General features: G+C 34.6%; 2 protein-coding genes across 2 annotated transcripts; one reads left to right on the top strand and one right to left on the bottom strand.

The window, feature by feature from the left end:
- The first annotated feature begins 1,736 nt into the window (after positions 1-1,736).
- Positions 1,737-9,847, top strand: LOC137399374 (protein YIF1B-like). The gene is made up of 8 exons (XM_068085452.1): positions 1,737-1,902; positions 3,606-3,856; positions 4,050-4,154; positions 4,266-4,344; positions 5,442-5,499; positions 7,592-7,747; positions 8,985-9,078; positions 9,496-9,847. Exons 1-8 carry the CDS (start codon positions 1,857-1,859, stop codon positions 9,634-9,636), a joined length of 930 nt encoding a protein of 309 aa, XP_067941553.1. The 5' UTR covers positions 1,737-1,856; the 3' UTR covers positions 9,637-9,847.
- On the bottom strand, positions 9,768-21,338 carry LOC137399373 (cation channel sperm-associated protein 1-like). Its single transcript, XM_068085451.1, has 11 exons — positions 21,292-21,338; positions 20,484-20,674; positions 17,698-17,811; positions 15,662-15,812; positions 15,339-15,430; positions 13,076-13,225; positions 12,251-12,314; positions 11,820-11,947; positions 11,384-11,471; positions 10,998-11,112; positions 9,768-9,888 (listed from the first exon to the last, which is right to left on the bottom strand). The coding sequence occupies exons 2-11, from the start codon at positions 20,635-20,637 to the stop codon at positions 9,862-9,864; spliced, it is 1,083 nt and encodes a 360-aa protein (XP_067941552.1). The 5' UTR covers positions 20,638-20,674; positions 21,292-21,338; the 3' UTR covers positions 9,768-9,861.
- Positions 21,339-21,490: the final 152 nt, after the last annotated feature.

The raw sequence follows: 21,490 nt of genomic DNA, 5'->3' as shown, positions 1-21,490 counted from the left end.
CAAAAACAACAGTTTGTCAAGACAGGCTAGCTTAAGGTGTGCTCACCAATTATTTGCATATTCATGAGTAGGCAGTTAATGGCTATCACTCCCACTGTTAGCAAGTGTAAGTAAATATATATTTCAAATTTTTATAAGAAAATATTGCTCATTTTAGTTACCTATGCACGTTGCTATCTATAAAGACTGATTAATTTATAAAAATCTCAAGTCTGTCTGTATGTAGTTCAGTTTGTCCAACCATAGTTGTTAAAATATTGGAATGAAGATTCCATATTGCAGAAAATTTTATTTCAGAACCTCCTGTTCGTCAGGCATATGCCTTACTAATTCAGCTACGCGAGATGGATGGATTCATTGAGAGCGATATATATTGTTATATGGGTAAAAATACACTATCGCTCTCTGTGGTGGCGCAACGTAATTTTATGCATGCTCTCCTGTGAGAGCAAGTAGTTAGCTCTTATTAGCAAGCTCAAGCCTGTATTCTCTGGTTGAAGTTACGGTTGCAAATGTTAAGCGACTAGTTATGAACACCTGGGGGTTTGGGGGGCTGTGTAAGCCCACCAAGGGGTTTGGGGCAGCGCCCCAAAGCTCAAGACTTTTTAAGCATCAACAACCCTCAAAGCATGCATAAATGCAATTAATTGTATGCGTCAAAATCTATATAAATATATTGTTTATGGTTCATGGTTGGCAAAAATTTTTCTTTATTCAACGAATGATATAAAACTCATGACACTAAATATTTCTTTAAGGGACATTGACAGAACAAGAGCTATCACTTCTTTATTGCAATAGCTCTTGTTCTGTCCGTGTGTCAATGGCAGAAATCTCTCACAACTGATTCTGTATCTATTTCAACATTTTTATATATGTGTAATATTAGAAGATTATTTAGACAGGCTGCCCCATAGTGTTCCTCATCGATGTTTGGATTCGCTTCAATTCAGAAAAGTATCTCTCACCCACAGTGACCCACTACATTGGTGGCAGGCAAATCCAATACTAAATTAGTGAGCCTATCCACTTCATCGCTAGTTGCGCTAGAGCGCTAGTTAATTAGTTGGTGGAAGTTCCAAGTGAATGAGCTTAGACCGAAATTCTTACTAATTAGCCGCCGAATATCACTAAAAGGTTGGGGTAGCTGTGCCGCCCAGTCGTCCCAAGAAATACGGGCTTAAGTAAGCTTACTCAAATTAGCCATTGGCAATGTGTCAGGCTAATGGCAAGTGGCAGGCAACTACATTACCTCTCATGATTCATAAGCTGATTTTTAACACCAGTGCATCGCCGAACATTCCGCTAGTATTACCATAATTTTCATATCAAAAATTTCATTATAACCAATGATATACAGCTGTATATCATTGTTATAACTTAACTTGAGAAAATTTTTTAGGGCCAGCTTAACAGTTTCAACTGAATTTTTGTGCAGCAAGTTACAACGTCGACGATAAAATTTTTTTGTAAACGATAGTTGTTCTTTTACCCTAAAAATAACTGAAGTTGTTTTTTACCATACTATATCGAGCAGCTACGGTAAATAAAAACATACCGTAGTTAATCTAAAAAGAGTTGTCCTTTCATGCTTGCACAAATCATTCCACTCATCTGCTCATACTAAACTACTTATTTATCTAATAGAGGTCAATCATTGCTACATCCATGAAGATTGCTACGTCTTCGGTCAATCATTGTTACGTTCATTTACGTAGAGCGCCTCTTGCTTGAAAGAAGTTAGGCTATAAGACGGAAACAGTTACAACTGTACGTCTTAATTTTCTTCTACTGGCAAATGAGTATGTCGTCTTTATATTGTTAAAAGATATAGTATCATAATTTCACGTGAGGAAATGGACGCGCCACCAGCAGGATTTGGACAACCACAAGGAAATAGCGGTAAAACGTATTTTCTAGTTAGCTATTTGTGTCGATTAACTGAACTAACTTGACTATTCTACGGTCTCCGTTTACTCACTCCGGTGAACTTTAGCTTTTTGCAACCTATTAGTGACGTGTTCATTTGTGAAGATGATTGCAGAAAATAGTGTGAGTGAGCCATGTTTTAATACTGAGAACTTTTTTAGATGCCCAAACAATTAGCCTCGAGTTTGAGCACCATTGCCTCGATGTAAAAGAATAGGTTTAAAGCTATTCTATTGCTGTAGTTTGTTATTTCATGTGCATGATTCTGGTTGTCTGAATGATAACAATAACAACATAAATTTAACTATAAGTATTATTGCACTCTGTGCATTGATAATCATTATTATCGCATTGTTATCAGCAGCCATCATATTTTGAGTTCCTTTTAAAGTGTGGTATTTCTTAACTTTTTCTTTGCTTACTATACGTACTAAAAGTAGTCGTTCCACATTGCAATAGCTACAACAGTATATCTTATAGTTTTTTATTTTTTACTTCAAATGTCTGCTTGTCTATATAGTCATTGGCGTTAACATTATATTAGGCTGTTGGGGTTTTACATAGTGCCATATACTGTATTATTTTCTAGTAACATGGTTGTCGCTCTGTGCTAGCTAATTGCAAATACTGGTCTTGTGCTAGAGAGTGGCAACGAGTTCCTTGTACAGTCTGCATTTAAAATTATGTGATAGATCCGCAATTACCATCATTTGACTTTGTTCTAACTAGGATTGTTAGTTATTTATTGCCTGTTAGGACATCATTGTTGCTGAAGTTACTCACTGATGAAGTTTATTGATTTCTCTTACATATTTTGCTGCTGGTACTCATTTTGAAGAGCCTGTGTACTTAGTGCAAAAGATCTTTTGCTGATAAAGCTTTTCATCATTACTCTTACAGTTTTACTATTGCAACAATTAATTTAATTGATCTAAATTAGATTCTTGAAGGTAGACTAATTTGTTGAGTATCCTTTTTATCCAGTTGCTTGGCACTCTTGAATCGCCTCTATCTTTTTTGTGCTAATTTCACAACCTATTAGTATTATGCTTTAGACAGAATGCTTCATCTATACATGTAGTTGTCAGCTTGTATATTGCTATGCTCACTTTTAGTCTTTCTATCTTTATCTGATGGTTGCTTCTGCATAATATGTTATTGAGTCATGGCATATTATTACCATGACTTAGTTCTAGTGGTTTGATTGGCTTTATAGGATGATCTAGAGGCATTTTTGTTATCCAATATCTCATTTCAATTCCACAATTTAATCTGTAAATTTTATCACTTTGTATGATCTTCACGTACTTTCCTCTTTATTCTTCGTCCATAGCAATACCTTTCTTTTTATTCTAAAATGATTGCAGACTGCCCAATAAAAGCATATATTATATATAGGTCATCTGTTTTCCAAATACATTCTCACATTTTTAATATCTGGGAGCAATCAGATATCTTGGCTGTAGCATGGAGTAAAAAAATGCAAGCTCGTGTATATCCCTTTTTCCAAGCAACTTGAATGTTATAAAATAAAACAGCTGGTTGATTTTGGTATAACACTTGAAATAGCCTAGGCCTACTACTGCTCATCAAGCACTCAGTTTGGAAGGTTTGGACACGTGTAGAGGAGCAGCATTAGAGGCTATGTTTTGTACATATTTCTACATTTTATATAGCACGGGGCCCAAAAAAACTGGGCAAAAAAGCGCCACGACCCGCCAACCCAAATATGTTTGAGGACACTTCACAAATGCCGCAGCCAGTTCAACAACCAGCAGGGAACTACTATTCTTCTCCACCACCTGCTCCTTATGGTAATCAACAAACTCCACAGTCAGGGTCCTTTCTTTCAGACCCTATGGCTACTATGGCTATGAATTATGGAAATACGCTAGCAGACCAAGGAAAGGAGTACGTCCAGCAGAATGTAAATACGTCGTATTTTTATTGGCAATTCTCATCAGTAAAATAATTTATTTATTGTTAAACGTTGTTCACTTTATTAACATCAACAATTGAAGAACGTAGTATTTTTTGTTAATGCATTTATGTTGTTACTTTAAATCTTTGAAGATATTTTTATTTTACACTAATGAAATGTATTGCGTTTTCTTTTTCAGCTGGACAAATATGTTTCTACATCAAGAATTAAATACTACTTTGCAGTTGATACGACATATGTTGGAAAGAAATTAGCATTACTCTTGTTTCCTTTTTCACATTCGGTAAGTTTTTGACAGCCGGCATCAGTGTCAACTATTGACTTGGTTTATTCAAGCCTAAATTTGCTTGTTCTAATGTTTTTTGTGGCTCACTTGTCTTTACATTTATTGTAGAATTGGTCTGTGGTATTTAATCAAGATGAGCCAGTTGCCCCAAGATATGATGTTAATGCTCCTGACCTATACATTCCCAGTGAGTAGAGTTTTGCTATGTCGTGTTTTAAAATGCTTTTTCTTGTTGGACCTGTTAATTGTGCAGTTATTTTTATAAAATGGTTCATGTCAGTGTAAACCAAACATATAGCTTACCAACACAACAATATCAAGACTGAAGCTTCGGCAAGTTACTAAACAGTGCCCCTTGCCGCACAACATCAATTCTTTCCGGTGTTGGCATCATAAGGCGAAAATATTCTATAGAGTGGTATAGAAACCCATATTAATTATCTAATGCAAACACCCCCTGTTAGAAAACATTAAAATTTTACATATGCACTGTACATTTTAAAAATTAGTTACAAAATAATATGTTAACCTTGTTAACTATAGTTACCTACAGTAAATTCAGTGTATTTACTGGTTATTACCTGCATTAAAATGTAACATTACAATATACTACGCGCAGAAGGGAGTTCTTACCTTCGAGACAGATGTATAACATAAACTTTGAATTTAATTTTAATTAATTTGGCTTACTGAACACACACTTGAAGCCTTAAATTTAAGCACTTAACATTTTAGTATATATTTCGCTAAACTAACCTTGAATTTTGAGATCGTCTTAAATTTTATCACCCATCTGTTTCCGGTTTCGCTTCCACTATAACTAATAACGAATAACATTGGACTGAGAACGAGCAAGCATCATATCTCTTTCAGGTGTTGTGGGAGGGATTTCAGCGGGTAGCGTATCGGCATCTTCATTATTCTGACTTATTGAGCACACTGACTGCCAAATTTGAATTTTGAGATAAATTTTTTGTTGATGTCATATGGCGAAAAAAATGTCGTATGGCAGGGCCAAAAAACATTGTGTTCCACATGGTAAGACAAAGAATTGTTTAACAGGATACTCGTAACCCAGGGGTGCACTGTATTTTCATATGAGACACATATTCCATTTGTTTTACAATTAATGCTAATTTGTCGATTTAGAGTGATATATCATCATGCTTTGACTTCAGTGATTTGTTGTTTTAAACACCCATGCTGATGTACTAGTGTAACTGATGTACTCTCCGCGGTCAGAGGTAAATTATTTGATCTTTTATGATGCTATGTTTGTTACAGCTATGGGATTTGTAACATTCGTCTTGGTGTCAGCGATAGCTCTTGGTATTCAAGGAAGGTATGTATTCATGACACTTGTTGGCATTCTGAAACATTCCTAACTCAACTCGTCACCTATTAAACAAGCTGTTGTTGGTTGTGTGGACTTGTGTAACTTTAGATTGTAGTGAGTGCTGAAACACTCAACTATTTTGTAGACTAGGTGAATGCCCGGCGTTGCTCGAGTAATAAAAAAGTCTTTGCACAGAAAATTTATTTTTATTTAATATATGGAACATTTACCATTCTAAATTTTAATCTTCATATTATGGGTAAAGTGTTTTGTCCTGTTAGAATAAATTATTAGAAAAAATAAATTGAAAGAAAAAATAAAACTGTAAAGGTGTTTGAATGGGAAATAATTAAAAAGCAATGGCTAGATAGTCTGTTTTGCTACAAAGATTACAACGAAAAATGATTTGATACTGATACAATTAATACCAACTAAGAAAACAAAATAAAAATCATGAATATGTTGAATTAATAATAGCAATTAGTATTATTACGTAGAAGTGGGTGTATAAAAAGGTTACAGTTGCAGCAAAAGTTATCCATCAAAATTTTGAATACGACGATACTGGTTCTTCTCGATGCGGGCATAAACGTAAAACTAAGATAATGAAATCAAACACATCAGTGGAGCACACGAAGATAGTTTGTCTGACTGAATGGCGAGAAAATGCAGAGGCAAATCCTACACGAGAGTCTCCATGTGAACAGTTTTTAGTTTTGCAATTTCTAGCGAATGCCCTTTTGAAAAACCGGAAATTGAAGTATGAAATTGGGCCGTTTTAGTCGCACACTTAAAATTGAAACTGCACGTTTAAATTTTCATTTTGAGAGAAATTTTTGTTGATATCGTATGGCAGAAAACAAATTCGCCCTAGTATGGCGAGAACAAAAAAGCATTGTGTTTTATAGAATTATGCGAATAATATTTTATAACAGGGCCATCGTAACCCAGAGGCGCAATGTATCAATTAATACGTCATTTAGCGCGTGAAAACGGGAAAAGGGTATACAATGTATAGCAAGAGCTGTAGAAGAGTACGGGCATTCGTAGTCTTGTGTTTAGATGATTGGTTTACTATCATGCAGTTGTAAGATTTTAATAGCTATAGCTGGACACCGATTTACAGAATCACAGACGATACACAACCTTTGCGATTTCTATAGATAGGAATATCTTGTCCTGGTAGATCAGGACAAATGTATTTAGGGTACAGACGTGACCTTTGAGCAAAGACAAAAGACACACAGAAACAACTCATGGGCATACTGTTCTAACATCAAGGACATTTTAATGTGAAGCATAACTTATATGCAAGTGTTCCAACAAATGTTTAGAACTGTTTATCCGCTGTAGATTCAGTTTTTATTTTAATTGTTTTGTTTTAAAACTAAAAAATTAACAAGTATCATAGTTTAATTTTTACTGATTGTTCCTAATTTTACTTCCACCTTTATCCAGACACTGCTAACAAGATATAGCAATGGAACGTTACAAAAAACACTTTTTTAGTATTTGAACAAATGTCCAGTGGTTTCTCCTACATGTAATTTTATTTTGTGGTGTGAGCATTGTTTTTCAAGTCTCCTTATGATGTAATATTTATTGTTATGATGTTGAATAGTATGGAAGAGGCCACAAAAGACATGCGACATATACTTAAATTGCACTTCAATTGCACATCGGCTCGTAAAATCGTTACCAAGAAAAATATTTTGAGTAATTAAAGCAATGGAAGAATTGTGCTAATCCGATAACTCCAACTGCAGAGCACAATCTGGAAATTCCAATATTACAGATGACTTCTGCACAGTAAATAACTCTGATATAGCAGATAACTCCAACATAGCTAATAGCCCAAATGCCAGTAAACTTCAATATATCAGACCATTTGGAAATATCCCTGAAGTTTGTAACTCATCCACCAGCGAATAACTCTTAACTTAATTATTGGTCATGTGGTAATAGAGTTTTCCACTAACTTAAGTGGATAACTCTATTATCACATGACCAATAACTTTAATTCTTCATAGTTTTTCCTTTTTTTTAAATCCATTTTTCCTTGGTTGTTTTACTACAAATATAAATTTATGGTTTCAAGGTTTACACCAGAGACAATTGGTGTGGTTACAAGCTCAGCATTGGGGTATCTGCTGTTGGAGATCCTTGCAATACTGTTTACTCTCTACATACTCGCAGTTAACACTAACCTCACCTATCTTCACTGGTTGTCCTACTGCGGATACAAGTATTTCGGGTGAGTTGTCATTCCCTGTTCATGTTCTTATATTGCACATTTGATTAACTTGAGCAAGTAACCGAGTTCTTTGGCAATCCTTTAATGACAAATATAAAGAAATCATCAGTCTATGAAACAATCACACATTTACAGGTATGAAGCCTTGCGCAAATAGCTTGATGAGTACCCTTCATAGCTCGAGAAATTACTATAAAGTAACATACATTTGTTGGAATGGTTACATTACATTGTACATGTATGTACATTGTAACATACAATGGTTGGAATAAGCAATTGAGTCAACTATTTGAGTAGCTGCTGTATTCAAACCTTCAGGAGCATGTGAAGTTTTATTGCAGGAAATATTTTATAATTAACTGGGAAGCCATCTTACACAATTACAAAGAATCTCTGACAATAATCTTTGTCATCGCTGGCTACCTGAGCGCTGCATCAGGATAACCCATCAAGAGCTATAAATGATTGCTTGCTGCTGTGTTCTTTTAGTGTGGTCGACTTCAGGACATTTTAATAAATTCAATGTTCCAAATCAATTTATTCATATTTTAGCAAACAGTACTTTAAATGTTGTTACTGAACAGTCAACTTTAGTATCTACTAGTTTTTGATGTTGACTGCTGGCCCTCCACACAACCCAGGCTTACCAATAATCTGTTAAACATCTTCCAAATTTCAGTACTTCCAATGGCCACCCGGTTTAAAGTTGAGTATTAACTTTGTAATAAAATTTTCTAAAGGTTCTAAATGTTCCCCGTTAGGATCGGTCCCTGTTTACATACACTTTCCTTGCTGATTGTCATCTCAATCCTAAAAGTTGTTGTTAACTTGTGGCTTACATCTCCATCCTAACGGTTCTGCTATATCACATGACCATTGTCACGTGCTTTGAGAAGCAAGTACTACTTATTTGGGTACTAGTTTCAAATCACTACATAAATCATTGAATGTAGGTAAAAGGTTTGTTATTACCTTAGTTCAGAGTATGAACACGAGAAGGTTTGTTATTACCTTAGTTTGAAGAATAAACACAGAAAGGTTTTTATCCGGGAGTTAAAAGCTATACCGTACAATATAAGGAATAGCCTGGAACACTCCACAGACTTATCATTCTCAAGAGTTGTAGAAACAAGTTTAAACTATTAAGAATATGTTATAGTCGTATAGAATTAATTTCCTTGCGATTCAAATAGTGCGTGTATTACATATATGTGTGTACATGTAACATATGTTGTAGGATGGTGCTGGCAGTCCTGTCTGGGGTCTATATCAACCGTACAGCCTATTACTGCATCCTGCTTTATTTCAGTGTCTGTCTCATGTTCTTTATGGTTAGTGCTATATTACACTTATAAATGCACTTGCTCCGCTAACGTAGTTTCCAATCAGGTTACAATGCAGCAGTCATCGTCAACTATGTATATAACACAGCAGTATTTCTTTGTGGATGATATGAAAAATCAGGGCATTTGTTAGTTTTGGCGCATGCAGGATGCTATAACCGTAATATATTATTCATTATGATATATATTTGAAATTTTTGGCACTCTACGCCTTTTAGTGCTTCAGTAATAAATAGTATCGCTGTTTCAGTCTACCAAGCATGCTAGCTTAAAAACCTGTGTTATCGTGAGTATTAAAATCTTAGAATGACGCAAATGTGCCTATCGATATGCTACTTTATTTATAAACTGGTTCAAGTCTAACACGTAAGTTCTAAGTCTAACACGTTATTTCTAATCTTTTAGACGAGAAGTCTTAAAGTACAAATACTACCGCATTCTGAAGATTACCAGCAGTCAGGAAACAAACGACGCCTTTATGTTCTACTAGCTCTGTCAGCCATGCAGCCAGTGTTTATGTGGTGGTTAACCTTCTCACTCGTCTGAGCATCTACATCTTCGTGTTCTTACGTAGCTGCCTCTAAAGCTCGCAGAGCTTATCAAAACCTTTAAAGACTTGTTTAGACAAGTTCCTCAACCGGAAGTTAATGAGTGTAGTGGAAGCACCCGGGAAACCTGTGTATAATCAAGCAGTCACTCAAATGCTATTTCTTTACTATTTATTTTTTACAAACAAAAATATAGCGACTGAAGTAGACATTTTCTTCTTTCTCATCGTCCATCACCCTCAAGGCCTTGCTACAAAAATCAATAATACGGAGTTATGATGGGTTATTCACTCTCATGTGTATGATATGCCATATGTGATCTATAGCCATGGTATAGGTTTCCTTCAATCCTATCCAATTTACATGATTCAAATTTGCAAATATACAGTAGCTATCCTAGTTAGTACCTGTGCTACTCATGTCTACCGGTACTGGGATATCGCCATGGAAATGTAGCCAGAAACAGGAAACGCCAGATGCTCAAAGAAAGTCTAGTCTAGCAACCAAAAAATTGACTTCAATTTTTTTATTTATGTTCTCTATTTTCTATATTTTGTAAATTTGGTGTTTTGGGTTTCTAATATGAAACATTGTGCTACACCTGCTGTTTTTGAGTGCGCACCTCAAATCAATCGGACTGGGTTACGGCTTATTGGTATTTACAAGTACATGTTGATACCATTACATGAAAGGTGCACCAACTGTTTACAATCAAGCATGTGGAAAAGGTTCACTTAGTAGCAAACAGAGGTATTTTAGAACATCTGACCTTTAGTGATTGGCTAGCTCAGACTTGAGTAGGAACCTTAATGCTGAGGTAGCAAAATAGCTACGGTAGTTACTATAGCGACCACTGCTAGGCAACTACTAAACAAAGTGATTACTATAGGGTCAACATTTGAACCAAATGGCCGAATTAGCCTAATACTGCTACGAGCACAGATCTCAAAGTAGAAAAACATTTACAAATGCCATCACAAACATTGCTAAAATAAAAACCATGCTAATATGCATTGTTTTCTAACATTGTAAAATTAAATTGGGAATCAATTTAATTTTACAATGTAACATTAAATTTTGGAAACACTAGCCGTTCTTGGCCCTTTTACCGGTAGAACCCAAATGTTTTGTTTACACATGTAAAAAGGTAGATACTCTCTATAAGAATATGGCTCCTTCATATCACAGGGTCACAATAACTTTCAATGCGCCCTAAAACCTTTTGTAAATCTCTAGCTAAATTTCCCGACCATTAGAAACAGATATGCATCTACAGTGAACACACGAATTACATATACATATATTATAAACATTGTTTAAGATGAATAATTGTAAAAGGATCATGAAAGGTAAACCCACCTCATTGCACAAGTCTATTATGAGGTCAAAAGTATTCTGCTGCTGCTGGTAGAGAAACATGTTATATTCTATGGAGGCCAACATCTGGAAGAAATGTACTGTAGTTTCCCTCTCTCTAAAATTGAGGATGAAGCATTGACATATATGTATGTCTCGCAGTATGTCTTTGGATGGGAGCAAACATTTGCACGCAAGGTGAGTAAATAATGGAATGGAATGTCATTCTCCTTACTTTACATTCTATTATGATGAATCAACACTGATAGCCATGCAAGTTTAATATGGAATTATAGGTATGAAAGAAAGCAAGTTATTCACACAACAGATGTGTAGACACAAAGCACTACTACAGCATTTGCACCCATAATATGTTTATCACTACTTACTGTTCACTTATCTCGGGGTATGCTTCTTCAAACAGAACTCTGTTTTTAAAATCTCTTCCATAAAATTTATCATCTTCTCCATAACTAACTACAAGTAACAGTGTTGACATATTCTGCGATGTACTAAAATGCCTATAGGATATAATTACCAAGTTATAGTGACATAGAAAGTTTATACTAGGTCAGACTGGATGATTGGCTGTTTCAGGTTGCAAGCCAGGTTGTTTGTATTCTTACAAAAATGGCCATTAAGATAGTCCGACCTCTTTTTCTATTAAATATCTATGACTCTCATCAACATTATAAAGCTCAACAGTTTAGTTAGTTTTTATTTGTCATGCGTGTAAAATCAATAAAAACAATTTACAATACATCTCTAGCACATGTAATAATGAATAACAACAATAATAATGATGAACGATAAGTTTTAACTTACAAACGGATGTATTGTCATCATCATCATCTCTATTGTCTAACTTGATCGTTTTATTCTCTTTTGTATCACCACCGTGAGTGGCGTAGAGAGTGAGCTGAAAATTATCTACCAAGACAGCCACGAATAAACTGCAAACAAAATGGTAAACGCGTGTTCACTCTACATGAGATACATCCGTGCTGACTAGTGGAACATCAATCAGAAGTAGAAGATGACTAGACGCAAATTTTATGCTGCTACAGCAACAAATGTAGACATGATTTTGAAAGCGAAAAAAAGAAATACATGTCATTTAATGTTTGGGTTTTGTGAACTCAAAACTGAAGGAATCAATCCATTCAAAATACTTGAAAGGCAAAACTTAGAAATGCAGAAACCTAGAAAAAAGTGAAGACCTGAAAAATTTGACAATGAAAGCAAGCCAGACTTACTTGAGAAATATGAGAAACTCTATGACGATGTATGCGATAAGATACACAATGATATGACCTGAACCTAAAATATAATAAAACCTTGTCAACAGTGATATTGGTGAAACTAAGCATTACAAACCAAACAAACCCATGATTGGTTAGATTAAGACAATGATTTGTCTCTGCAAACGCCTGTATGTGTTGTGTATTTTTTGCATGTGCATACAAAAGTGAAACCTTTGATATGAGGGTTAATTAGCAAGTTTTGGCTGCATTGTATTCAGAGTTTTCACCAAACTTTTGGAAAATTTATAGATAAACAAGTTGCATATAACCAAACACTATAATGGTTAGCAGAGAGGAAAGCTGTAACCATCAGTCAAAATTAGACGGATGTATTAGATCTATAGACAAAATGCGGCTAGCATTTCATATCTATATTTTTACTTCAGCCGGTATTCATGTCAACAGCAGTGTGTTTTGTGTTGAATCTATTTCTTTGGAGGATATAAATTGGAGAGAATGAGTGAAAAATTAATTTCTAACAAAATACAGTATCAACAGACAGTTAGCATTGTAGCCTAGCAACATTTTGTAAATGATTTGAAAGTGTAATACCATTGAAAAACTATGCTTATAATATCTTATGATATATAATATATATCATATTATTCATATTAATAATACATATTATATATTATTATAATATATTATTATAATATATTATAATCCCTTATAATATAATATAAATTTACAAAAAATTAATGCTCTACAAATAGTCTTCTAAGAGCAAACACAGATTGAACATGTTTTACGATAAGAGATTACAATATTATCCTATACCAGGGTCATTTGTCACAACATCTTCATAGATGAGGAACCAATCATCCAGAGTGAGAAGTTGAAAAAGTGTGAAAAGAGCCAGCCACAATGAGCCAAACCTAGTTGGGTCGGCGTGGGCATACATTCCCCTTCCGATCACAGCAAACATGTCTAGCAGGTGTTATCAGGAAGAAAACGTAGGGAGGGGAATTATAGATATTATATAATCAACATTGACAGGGGAATATAATAATACTAGAAATTCCACTGTCATACAGCCCACGACCAAAGAGATGGCCAGAGATATTGGCAAAAAAAGAAAGGGTACTGATGGTTGAGAAATGCAATATTAGCAATCAAATGACTCTGCAGTGCAATAGGATAACTGCAATGGTAGCTGTAATGTACTGGGTGTGGGTGTTATTATATACAACAAACAGCAATAATGAATGGAAAACTGTTCTGGAAAAAATGGAAAAATGAAAAAATGCTGTTTGTTGTATATAATAACACCCACACCCAGTACATTACAGCTACCATTGCAGTTATCCTATTGCACTGCAGAGTCATTTGATTGCTAATATTGCATTTCTCAACCATCAGTACCCTTTCTTTTTTTGCCAATATCTCTGGCCATCACTTTGGTCGTGGGCTGTATGACAGTTGAATTTCATTGTAATAATAGAAAACCAATACACAATTTTATTTACATTTTAAAACATCATAGGTAGCAATATCGAGAAGTTGTGGTATTTATATAGGTTTTTAGAAAATTTATTTAAAAAGTGTTTGGTCATGACAAACAACAACAATGAAAGGAAAATATTACAAGTTTATATCTCTCCCTTGCAATGGGAGAAATGCAATGTTGGCCAATATTATAAGTAAAATGCACTGATATTATTAAAATAACCAATATTGTTAATATAGTAATACAGCAATAATAGAAAACCTATGAGCGTTCATGCGTCTGGAAGATTTCTGCAAACTGCAGCAAAATAAAAGCTGTTATAAAAGTGTTATAAAGCTGTAGGCCTAATTCACTGTAATGTATGTAATTCAACAACAATAAAGAAATATGTTTATTATAACTCTGAAATGCAAAATTAGAAGTAAATTGGCAAGCTACTGTACATTATACACGGTTTGAAAGTTGGTGGCGTTGAATGTAGAATGGTTTTGATAAGCGATCTTTAACAGAAAGCGAGTAGGAGCATTCACGCGTATAAAACTGTAGCAAAAAAAAAACGTTCTCGTCATGAAGGGGCGTTGTAGTTCGGCCCTAGCTTGTACATAAATTGTAAAGAATTTCGGCTAACGTTTTAAATAATGAAACCTTCGGTGATTGGACAAAAAACACAGGCTGATAAACTGTGTACCACAATTTCGTACCTGTAAATCGGTCTACGCCTCAAACAGTCTACGTTTATTGCAGAAACCTTCGAATAAATTCGATTACAAGTAAAAAATGCCATAGACTGATGAAATGAACACGGTTTTCTCGTGAAATGCGCACTGCTAAATAGTTCTACTATCTGTCGCACGGCTTTATTGGCGTTTCATTTTTCGGTCTTAACTTTTATTAAACCGAGCTTTTCAAGCTTTTTGTGGCAATTTTCGTTCAAATTAATCTGTCTATTTGTGTATAATCCGATCATATGAGTAAGTTTTAAGATAATACCGACGGTTTACAAAGTCTTGGTAACATGTTTAAATAGGTTTAAATGTGTTTTGTATCGTTATTATACTTTAAGGACTTTACATAACGATGCTTAAATTTGTTGATGAAATTTCTTGACGAGGGTTCGTCTCATTGTTGATGAATAATTTTCGTAAGTTGTGTGCACATGCATTTATCATAAAAACTCCCACACTTCCCCTCCGCTCGTGTGGTCGTGAGATGAGCCTCAAAAATGACCTAAGAAATCTGTGTGATATTTTACAACAACAAAAAACACTCAAGGAAAGTTTTGGAATATATTGATAATTATAGCACATTTGCAAATTTTTCACTCGATAAACGATTTAGAATGACTCCTTTAAATGCTTGGGGATAGCCATTTCTACAGAAGCGCACAAAGGTTTGAACACATCTTGAATTTTACAAAATAATTCAGAGAATATAAAATACTACATATGCTGCTAAAGCCTTCTCATACAAATAAAACCACCACTGAAATAAATAATCTCTAACACCCTTTGTTAACATTTTAGCACAATCGTACATTAAAAAAAAACTAAATCGATTTTTACGATTTTCCGTAAGTACTTGTTTTAAGGATACACATGAACAAGAGCATTAGCCCCACTATAGCTCCCATTGAGTGCATGGACTGCAGGACAGTATTCATTATCACTTGAAGGTTTGCCATAAACCTGCAATAGACTCAACAAATAACAACAATAAACTAATTTATCACACTTGTCATTACATATAATATAATTCTGGGAGTCACAGTTAGTTACATATAATATAATCAGAGTTTATTGAAGAATGAAAAACATTTTTTCAAGGCAAGTTAGAGAACATGGCCAACATTTGTGCTGAAGGTAAAATTTAAAACTCGTAAACTAAAACCAACCAGTAGCTATAATGTGATTTCTTACCGAATCGCTCGAAGCACTCTCAGCGCTCGAATAGCCCTAAATATCTTAAACATTTTAAGGATGTTGAGAGCAACAAACTGTCCGGAAGCCAGACTGTGGATCATAAGGGGGAGAATAATGCTGATCACATTAGCCAGCACAAGTAGCAGATCTAAAAGAATGTTCCAGCATCAAATACTAGTACTAAATGATTTAACAATAACTTATCAGGCAACAGTACGTAATGACATGAAACACCTAGTGGGTAATCATTAAAAGATTGTAAAATAAAAATAACAGTGTTACTTTTAAAAGCAGAGTAACTATGGCAATGAATCAATAACCCCAAAGGACTAAAAAAATTCCTTAAATGCTGATTATTGGTGGTTGGAATAGCCTTTCCCTGCGCCTTCCAACATAGGCCAACAAGAAGTCTTCATAAAATTTGGTGGGCATATTTAAGCTTTTTAATTTGTATTCTATTATAAGTATCCCTTAATTGTTTTTAGATTTCACATAAATATAAGATAATCACTTTTTCATTGTTTCCTCCCAGTTTACAATGTCATGACCTCTAGCGATATCCAATGAATATGCATGAATAAAAATTAACAAAAAACAATATAATACGTAATCACCTGACATGACTATAACTAAATACATGCAACCTTCACTTGTTCAAACTAATACAGTCTAGGTCAAGTCCGAACATCGAGAAAGTATGGACATTGTAAATTGAGCACTTTACTGTACATTAGCTTTCCACCATCGTTATATATAGGTATGGGGTTTTGGACAAGAAATAATGCATTAAAAACAATAATATCGGATGGTAAACACTATTAAATTACTGTGGCACTAGGGTTATAACTCATATGAATAATGCTATAGGTTACACATACACTGCTCGTATCGGTATATTGTCTACTGTATAATGTCTCACAAACATACTCCTAGGCTACGCTATGGTACAATATGCATACACAGTATACATGAGAGGATAAATATAGTTATATCCGGCATAGGGTGCAGTATACTATTGACAGCAGTAAGAACAAAAGAAAATTACAGTACAATACTCAGGCGGTAAACCTGCATGCACGCGTCGCTTGCAATAGGTCGCAAAAGCCACATATTGGTAAGTTGTCATTCTACCGACAGACATTGCTACATCAGACAATTGTCTGGATTCATACAGTGTACAGTCTATGGAAAATCCTGGAAAATGAAGTGCAAAGAAGCGGGAGTCGACAGCCCTTGCCTGCGCAAGTACACACCGCAATAGACAAATAGTAAACGTGCTGAACGCATTTGCTGTTCACTCTTTGCACCTGCACGCAAGTCGGCATCCGGTATTTTCGTGAAACTGATTAAAGCGAAAATCAAAATAATATGAGATGTGAACAGCACCTTATAGAGTGAATTGTAGACTTGTATACAAAGCGGTGTAATTAATTGTATATGTGCAAGGATGCGAACTGATCCTTTCACTGCTATTCACTTGTCCATCTATATATCTATATTCTATATAATTATATATTTCTCAAAGTCCGTGTGTCTGTCGGAAATCTGGCTATAAATCTTAAAATAAATATTCCAGAGCGCAGAGGACTCAATCACTGACCAAGCCGTTCACAAGTTTAACACCTTGACCACAAGACTACGGAAGTTGAATTGTTAGCTTGCCAATATAAGTCATTATATAAGAGCAAAACCTAACTGCTTTGCGTGTGACGCGGGTCATAGCATAACGTCACGAGAAGCTGTTCGCTCACGTTATTAAACTGGCTAATAGCGAACAACTCTCACTACTTCTCATTGTTTATAAGACAAAAAAAACTTTTCTCATGATATGTAGTTTGAAAGTTACAATAGCAAATGTTGTTATATGTTAAATACAAATCAATTTTCTGTCCAAGTACTCTTCTATTACACGGGCAACGCCGGGTGGCACAGCTAGTGTTGTCATATACAACAGACAATGCTAAAGACCTTATAAACATGAATACCATTTGATAGCCATGCTAGCACCATTGTGTAACGTGTTATAAGCTCACCCAAAATATTCCAATAGTCCTTGAAGAATTGGAGTCTTAGCACATAGATCTTGAGGATGCATTCCATGATATATATACCAACAAATACATTGTCCACAATCGTAAAATACCAATCTACAAAATAAATAGATTTGCGAGTCACAAACTTGCCGTCTTTTTTATTTGGTTTATAAGCTGAAGGTTTTGACCACCATTTACCGCCATAACGTCATAGAGCGCGGCTAGTTAAGTAGTTAGCTCTTATTAGTAAGCTTACCCAAATGAACCATTGGCAATGTGCCAGGCTAAAAGCAAGTGGCAGGCAACTCTCAGTATCTCTCATTGTTTATCAGCGGATTTTTAATACCCGGGCAATGCCGGGTAGCACAGCTAGTGTAATATAAAATACAAACTGTATTGTTGGAAGAGGCAATTGAGAAGTATAGTTGAGAGTGATTAGGTTGTCTACCTCTTCACTTTAATAAAAGGAGTCATGACACATGAGTTTTATAAACACACTAGTGGAACACCCGGCATTGCACGGGTATTACAAATCAGCTTATAAACAGTGAGAGGTAATGTAGTTGCCTACCACTTGCCATTAGCCTGGCACATTGCCAATGGCTAATTTGAGCAAGCTTACTAATAAGAGCTAACTACTTAACTAACCGCTCTCATGGAGAGGGGTAGGTATTTGCACCTATATAATGCCATATATCGCTTAATGAATCCATCAAGCTCGTGTGGCTTAATCGGTAAGGGATTGGACGGAGCTTACGGGAAAGATCAACCCTTCTGCAATACGGATTTTTCATTCTAAGATTTTAATAGCTATAGCTGGACATACACAAACACACTTTGAAAATTATATACGTATATATAGATGAATAAGTTTGTTTTGATTTATGCGAAAACGTAATTTCGATGTACCACCCTAGACCAACCCTTTCATGAAAATTCCTTCAAATGCTGCCAACTATGCATTTAATTGCCGTATTTGAAATCCTCCTAATAATCTGCGCATATCGAAAAATTTAAAACATGGTTGGCTTTATATTTTTAGCTCAACGAAAAATGAGAAACTCTACATGTGCTGTTGATGTAATATTTAAAGTTTGATAAAAATGAAATAGAAAAGTTACTGGTAATCAACCTAGCTGAACTTCAAACTATTAAAATAATAATATTGTTGATAGTTCAGTATAACTTTATAATTCTATTAATTTAATTAGTTGATATATAGTTTAATGTAGTTTCGTATATTTTACTGAACTACAATTAACTATTATAATTATATTTTAGTAAAATATAATATATTTGTCTAATCGACAAATATTAGACAATACCAAATTAAATTTTACAAAGCTCTAGACAAAAACAATTGGTGTCCATAGCATGGATGATAGTCAGTTATACAGCTCGAAACAAACAAAATTTTGCATTCGTTATGTATCGTTAGCACAAAAATGAAAACACGCAAAAAAATTCTGAAAGATTTATATTGTTAATATCAAACTAGACTAAGATCTACAAAATTGTCCTTGACAAGCTAATTTGTATGCTAAAATTAAGTTTTGCTTTGAATATGTAGCTGCTAAGATTTGAGTACATGAGAACTCATCACCTCGGTCAACACGCCTTCATATGACTGCTTCATCAATTAAGCGTTACCTTGTAAAAACTACATACAACAAATTATTTAACGGCCTATTTTGTCAGTCCAACACGAAACAGAGGAATGGTGAACACAACTGAAATACTATCACTGCGTCATAGAAGATCATTGGCCATATGAGAGATAATAGTAAAAAGACATTACGTAGAGCGCGCAGCAACAAATCGCTAACATAGCTTGATGCTTGGCGTGTAGTATGGAAGCACTAGCATTCAACCACACAGCATCCCTATTCTTTATGAAAGAAATATGGTATGAAGTCAAGCCATTCTTATAGTTCGTTCGTATATCAAAACAGTTGTATGTTGGAGCAAATGGCTTGTTAACATTTTTGTTAATATTTGTTTGATTTGTTGCCAAGTCACAAAAACTCACGACGAATAATCCACATAAATACAAAGAGCCTAACAAAAATTTGTAGTGAATAATATGAATAAAAACTAATTTAGAAACCCCAATTATACGTAAAAGTTTGACTAATGATTTAATAACTAGTAAAAAAAGAAGGGTTTATAATGTAACCCTATCTTAGAGAGGCATGAACTGAAGTGTAGCTATTGTGTAGCGCATGAGCAAAAGCGTGGTAGAGTAACTGATCGTAATATACAGGGTGACAGCATCTACATATAGTCTCAATTTATTTTGCATTTTTTTACTAGTTTCTCTAGTTTTCCACTAGATCTTTAGTTTGCACCAGTATTGTCACTTTTACTTATAAAATTGTAATGATTTGAGAAATCTCGAATATCAAGCATTGAAAATTACAATATTGAAAATATTACAAAATCGAGATACTCAAATTTCAAAATTGAAAATTACTTTTTGTGTGAAGACAAAGATTGGCTCAAATTCTATACTTGGAGTCAATAGATTTATACAAAAATGTAATCATAAATCCAAATTCGACTTCAACAGAAAATAACTAGGTAACTTTGGTAGTATGTAACATAAAAATGTGCTATACAATAATCTAAACAGAGGAGTTCAGACACACAAGGTATATGAAAAAACGCTAGCTGATATGTGGTATAAATAATCATTACAGTAAATTCACACACTTATCATCATTGTTCATCTGATAGTTCAAAATCGATTCAAGGAAATCAATTAAAAAAACTCTCGCGACACTGACCAGATCGTACGGCGATAAATTCGAACGTCTGTAGAACGAGAAGCCCGGTGTTTATGATGATAGCCACAAATATGAAGGTGCTAAAGAAGAAGGAATGAATGTAGATATTCATGCATTCTCTAAAACCAGCTGTAGTCCTAAATTCCTCTTCCATCTGAGCAGCATCGTCACCAGTTGTCTGTTGAACAAGACTGCAATTGAAATACACACATTGAACTAGTTTGAGATTTCCACCACTGTTATGGCATTTCAAACAAATATTTCAATTATTTCAAACAAAAAATGCATTAAAACTGTTATAGGCTATCAATAAAGTAATATATAATAATATCAGATGGTAGACATTATCAAAATAATGCTGCTCATATTATAACTGATATGAATAAAGTTATCGGTTAACACATTACGGCTCCATGAGATTATTTTCTGATAAAGCACACTCAAAAGCCTGTACTACGGTTATGCCCTTTGAAATAACTTTAGCTGCAATGTCCAAACAAATTTCTAATGCTAGTATTTTTGATATCCAAGTTAAAAGGTGTGCTAATAAATGAAAGTACAGACATGAGTTATTTTCTCTTGTTGGTTCCTATGGTCAAAGAGGAAACAAATCCAAGGCCACATTACAATAGATATGTTGAAATGCTGGATTCAGTGACTAGTTTGCCTATGCTACGTATTGCAGCTTAATCAAATAATGAAATGTATTTTTTCTCAAAATATGAGATATGTAATGAAATGTACCTCTTTACTTGAAGAAAAGATTTGCTAAAACTTAATATTATAATATATTAATATGTTAACTCACAATGACTCATCTTTAGGCCGAACAAGCTCACTTTCTTTCTGAAAGAGTTTGCTTGGCTGAGGAGTGAATAGCACAGACCTGGAAGATCGTCTCCTCTCTATAAGGTCATGAACTGTGGCTTTCACCCGAGCTCTGTACTCCTAAACATAAGCCAGTTGAGCACAAAGTGAAACTATGAAGATATATACCGTACATTAAA

Source organism: Watersipora subatra, chromosome 7 (assembly GCF_963576615.1).
Source record: "Watersipora subatra chromosome 7, tzWatSuba1.1, whole genome shotgun sequence".
NCBI lineage: Eukaryota > Metazoa > Bryozoa > Gymnolaemata > Cheilostomatida > Watersiporidae > Watersipora > Watersipora subatra.
The sequence above is the reverse complement of the archived record's forward strand: the minus strand, read 5'-3'. Positions and strand labels throughout refer to the sequence as shown.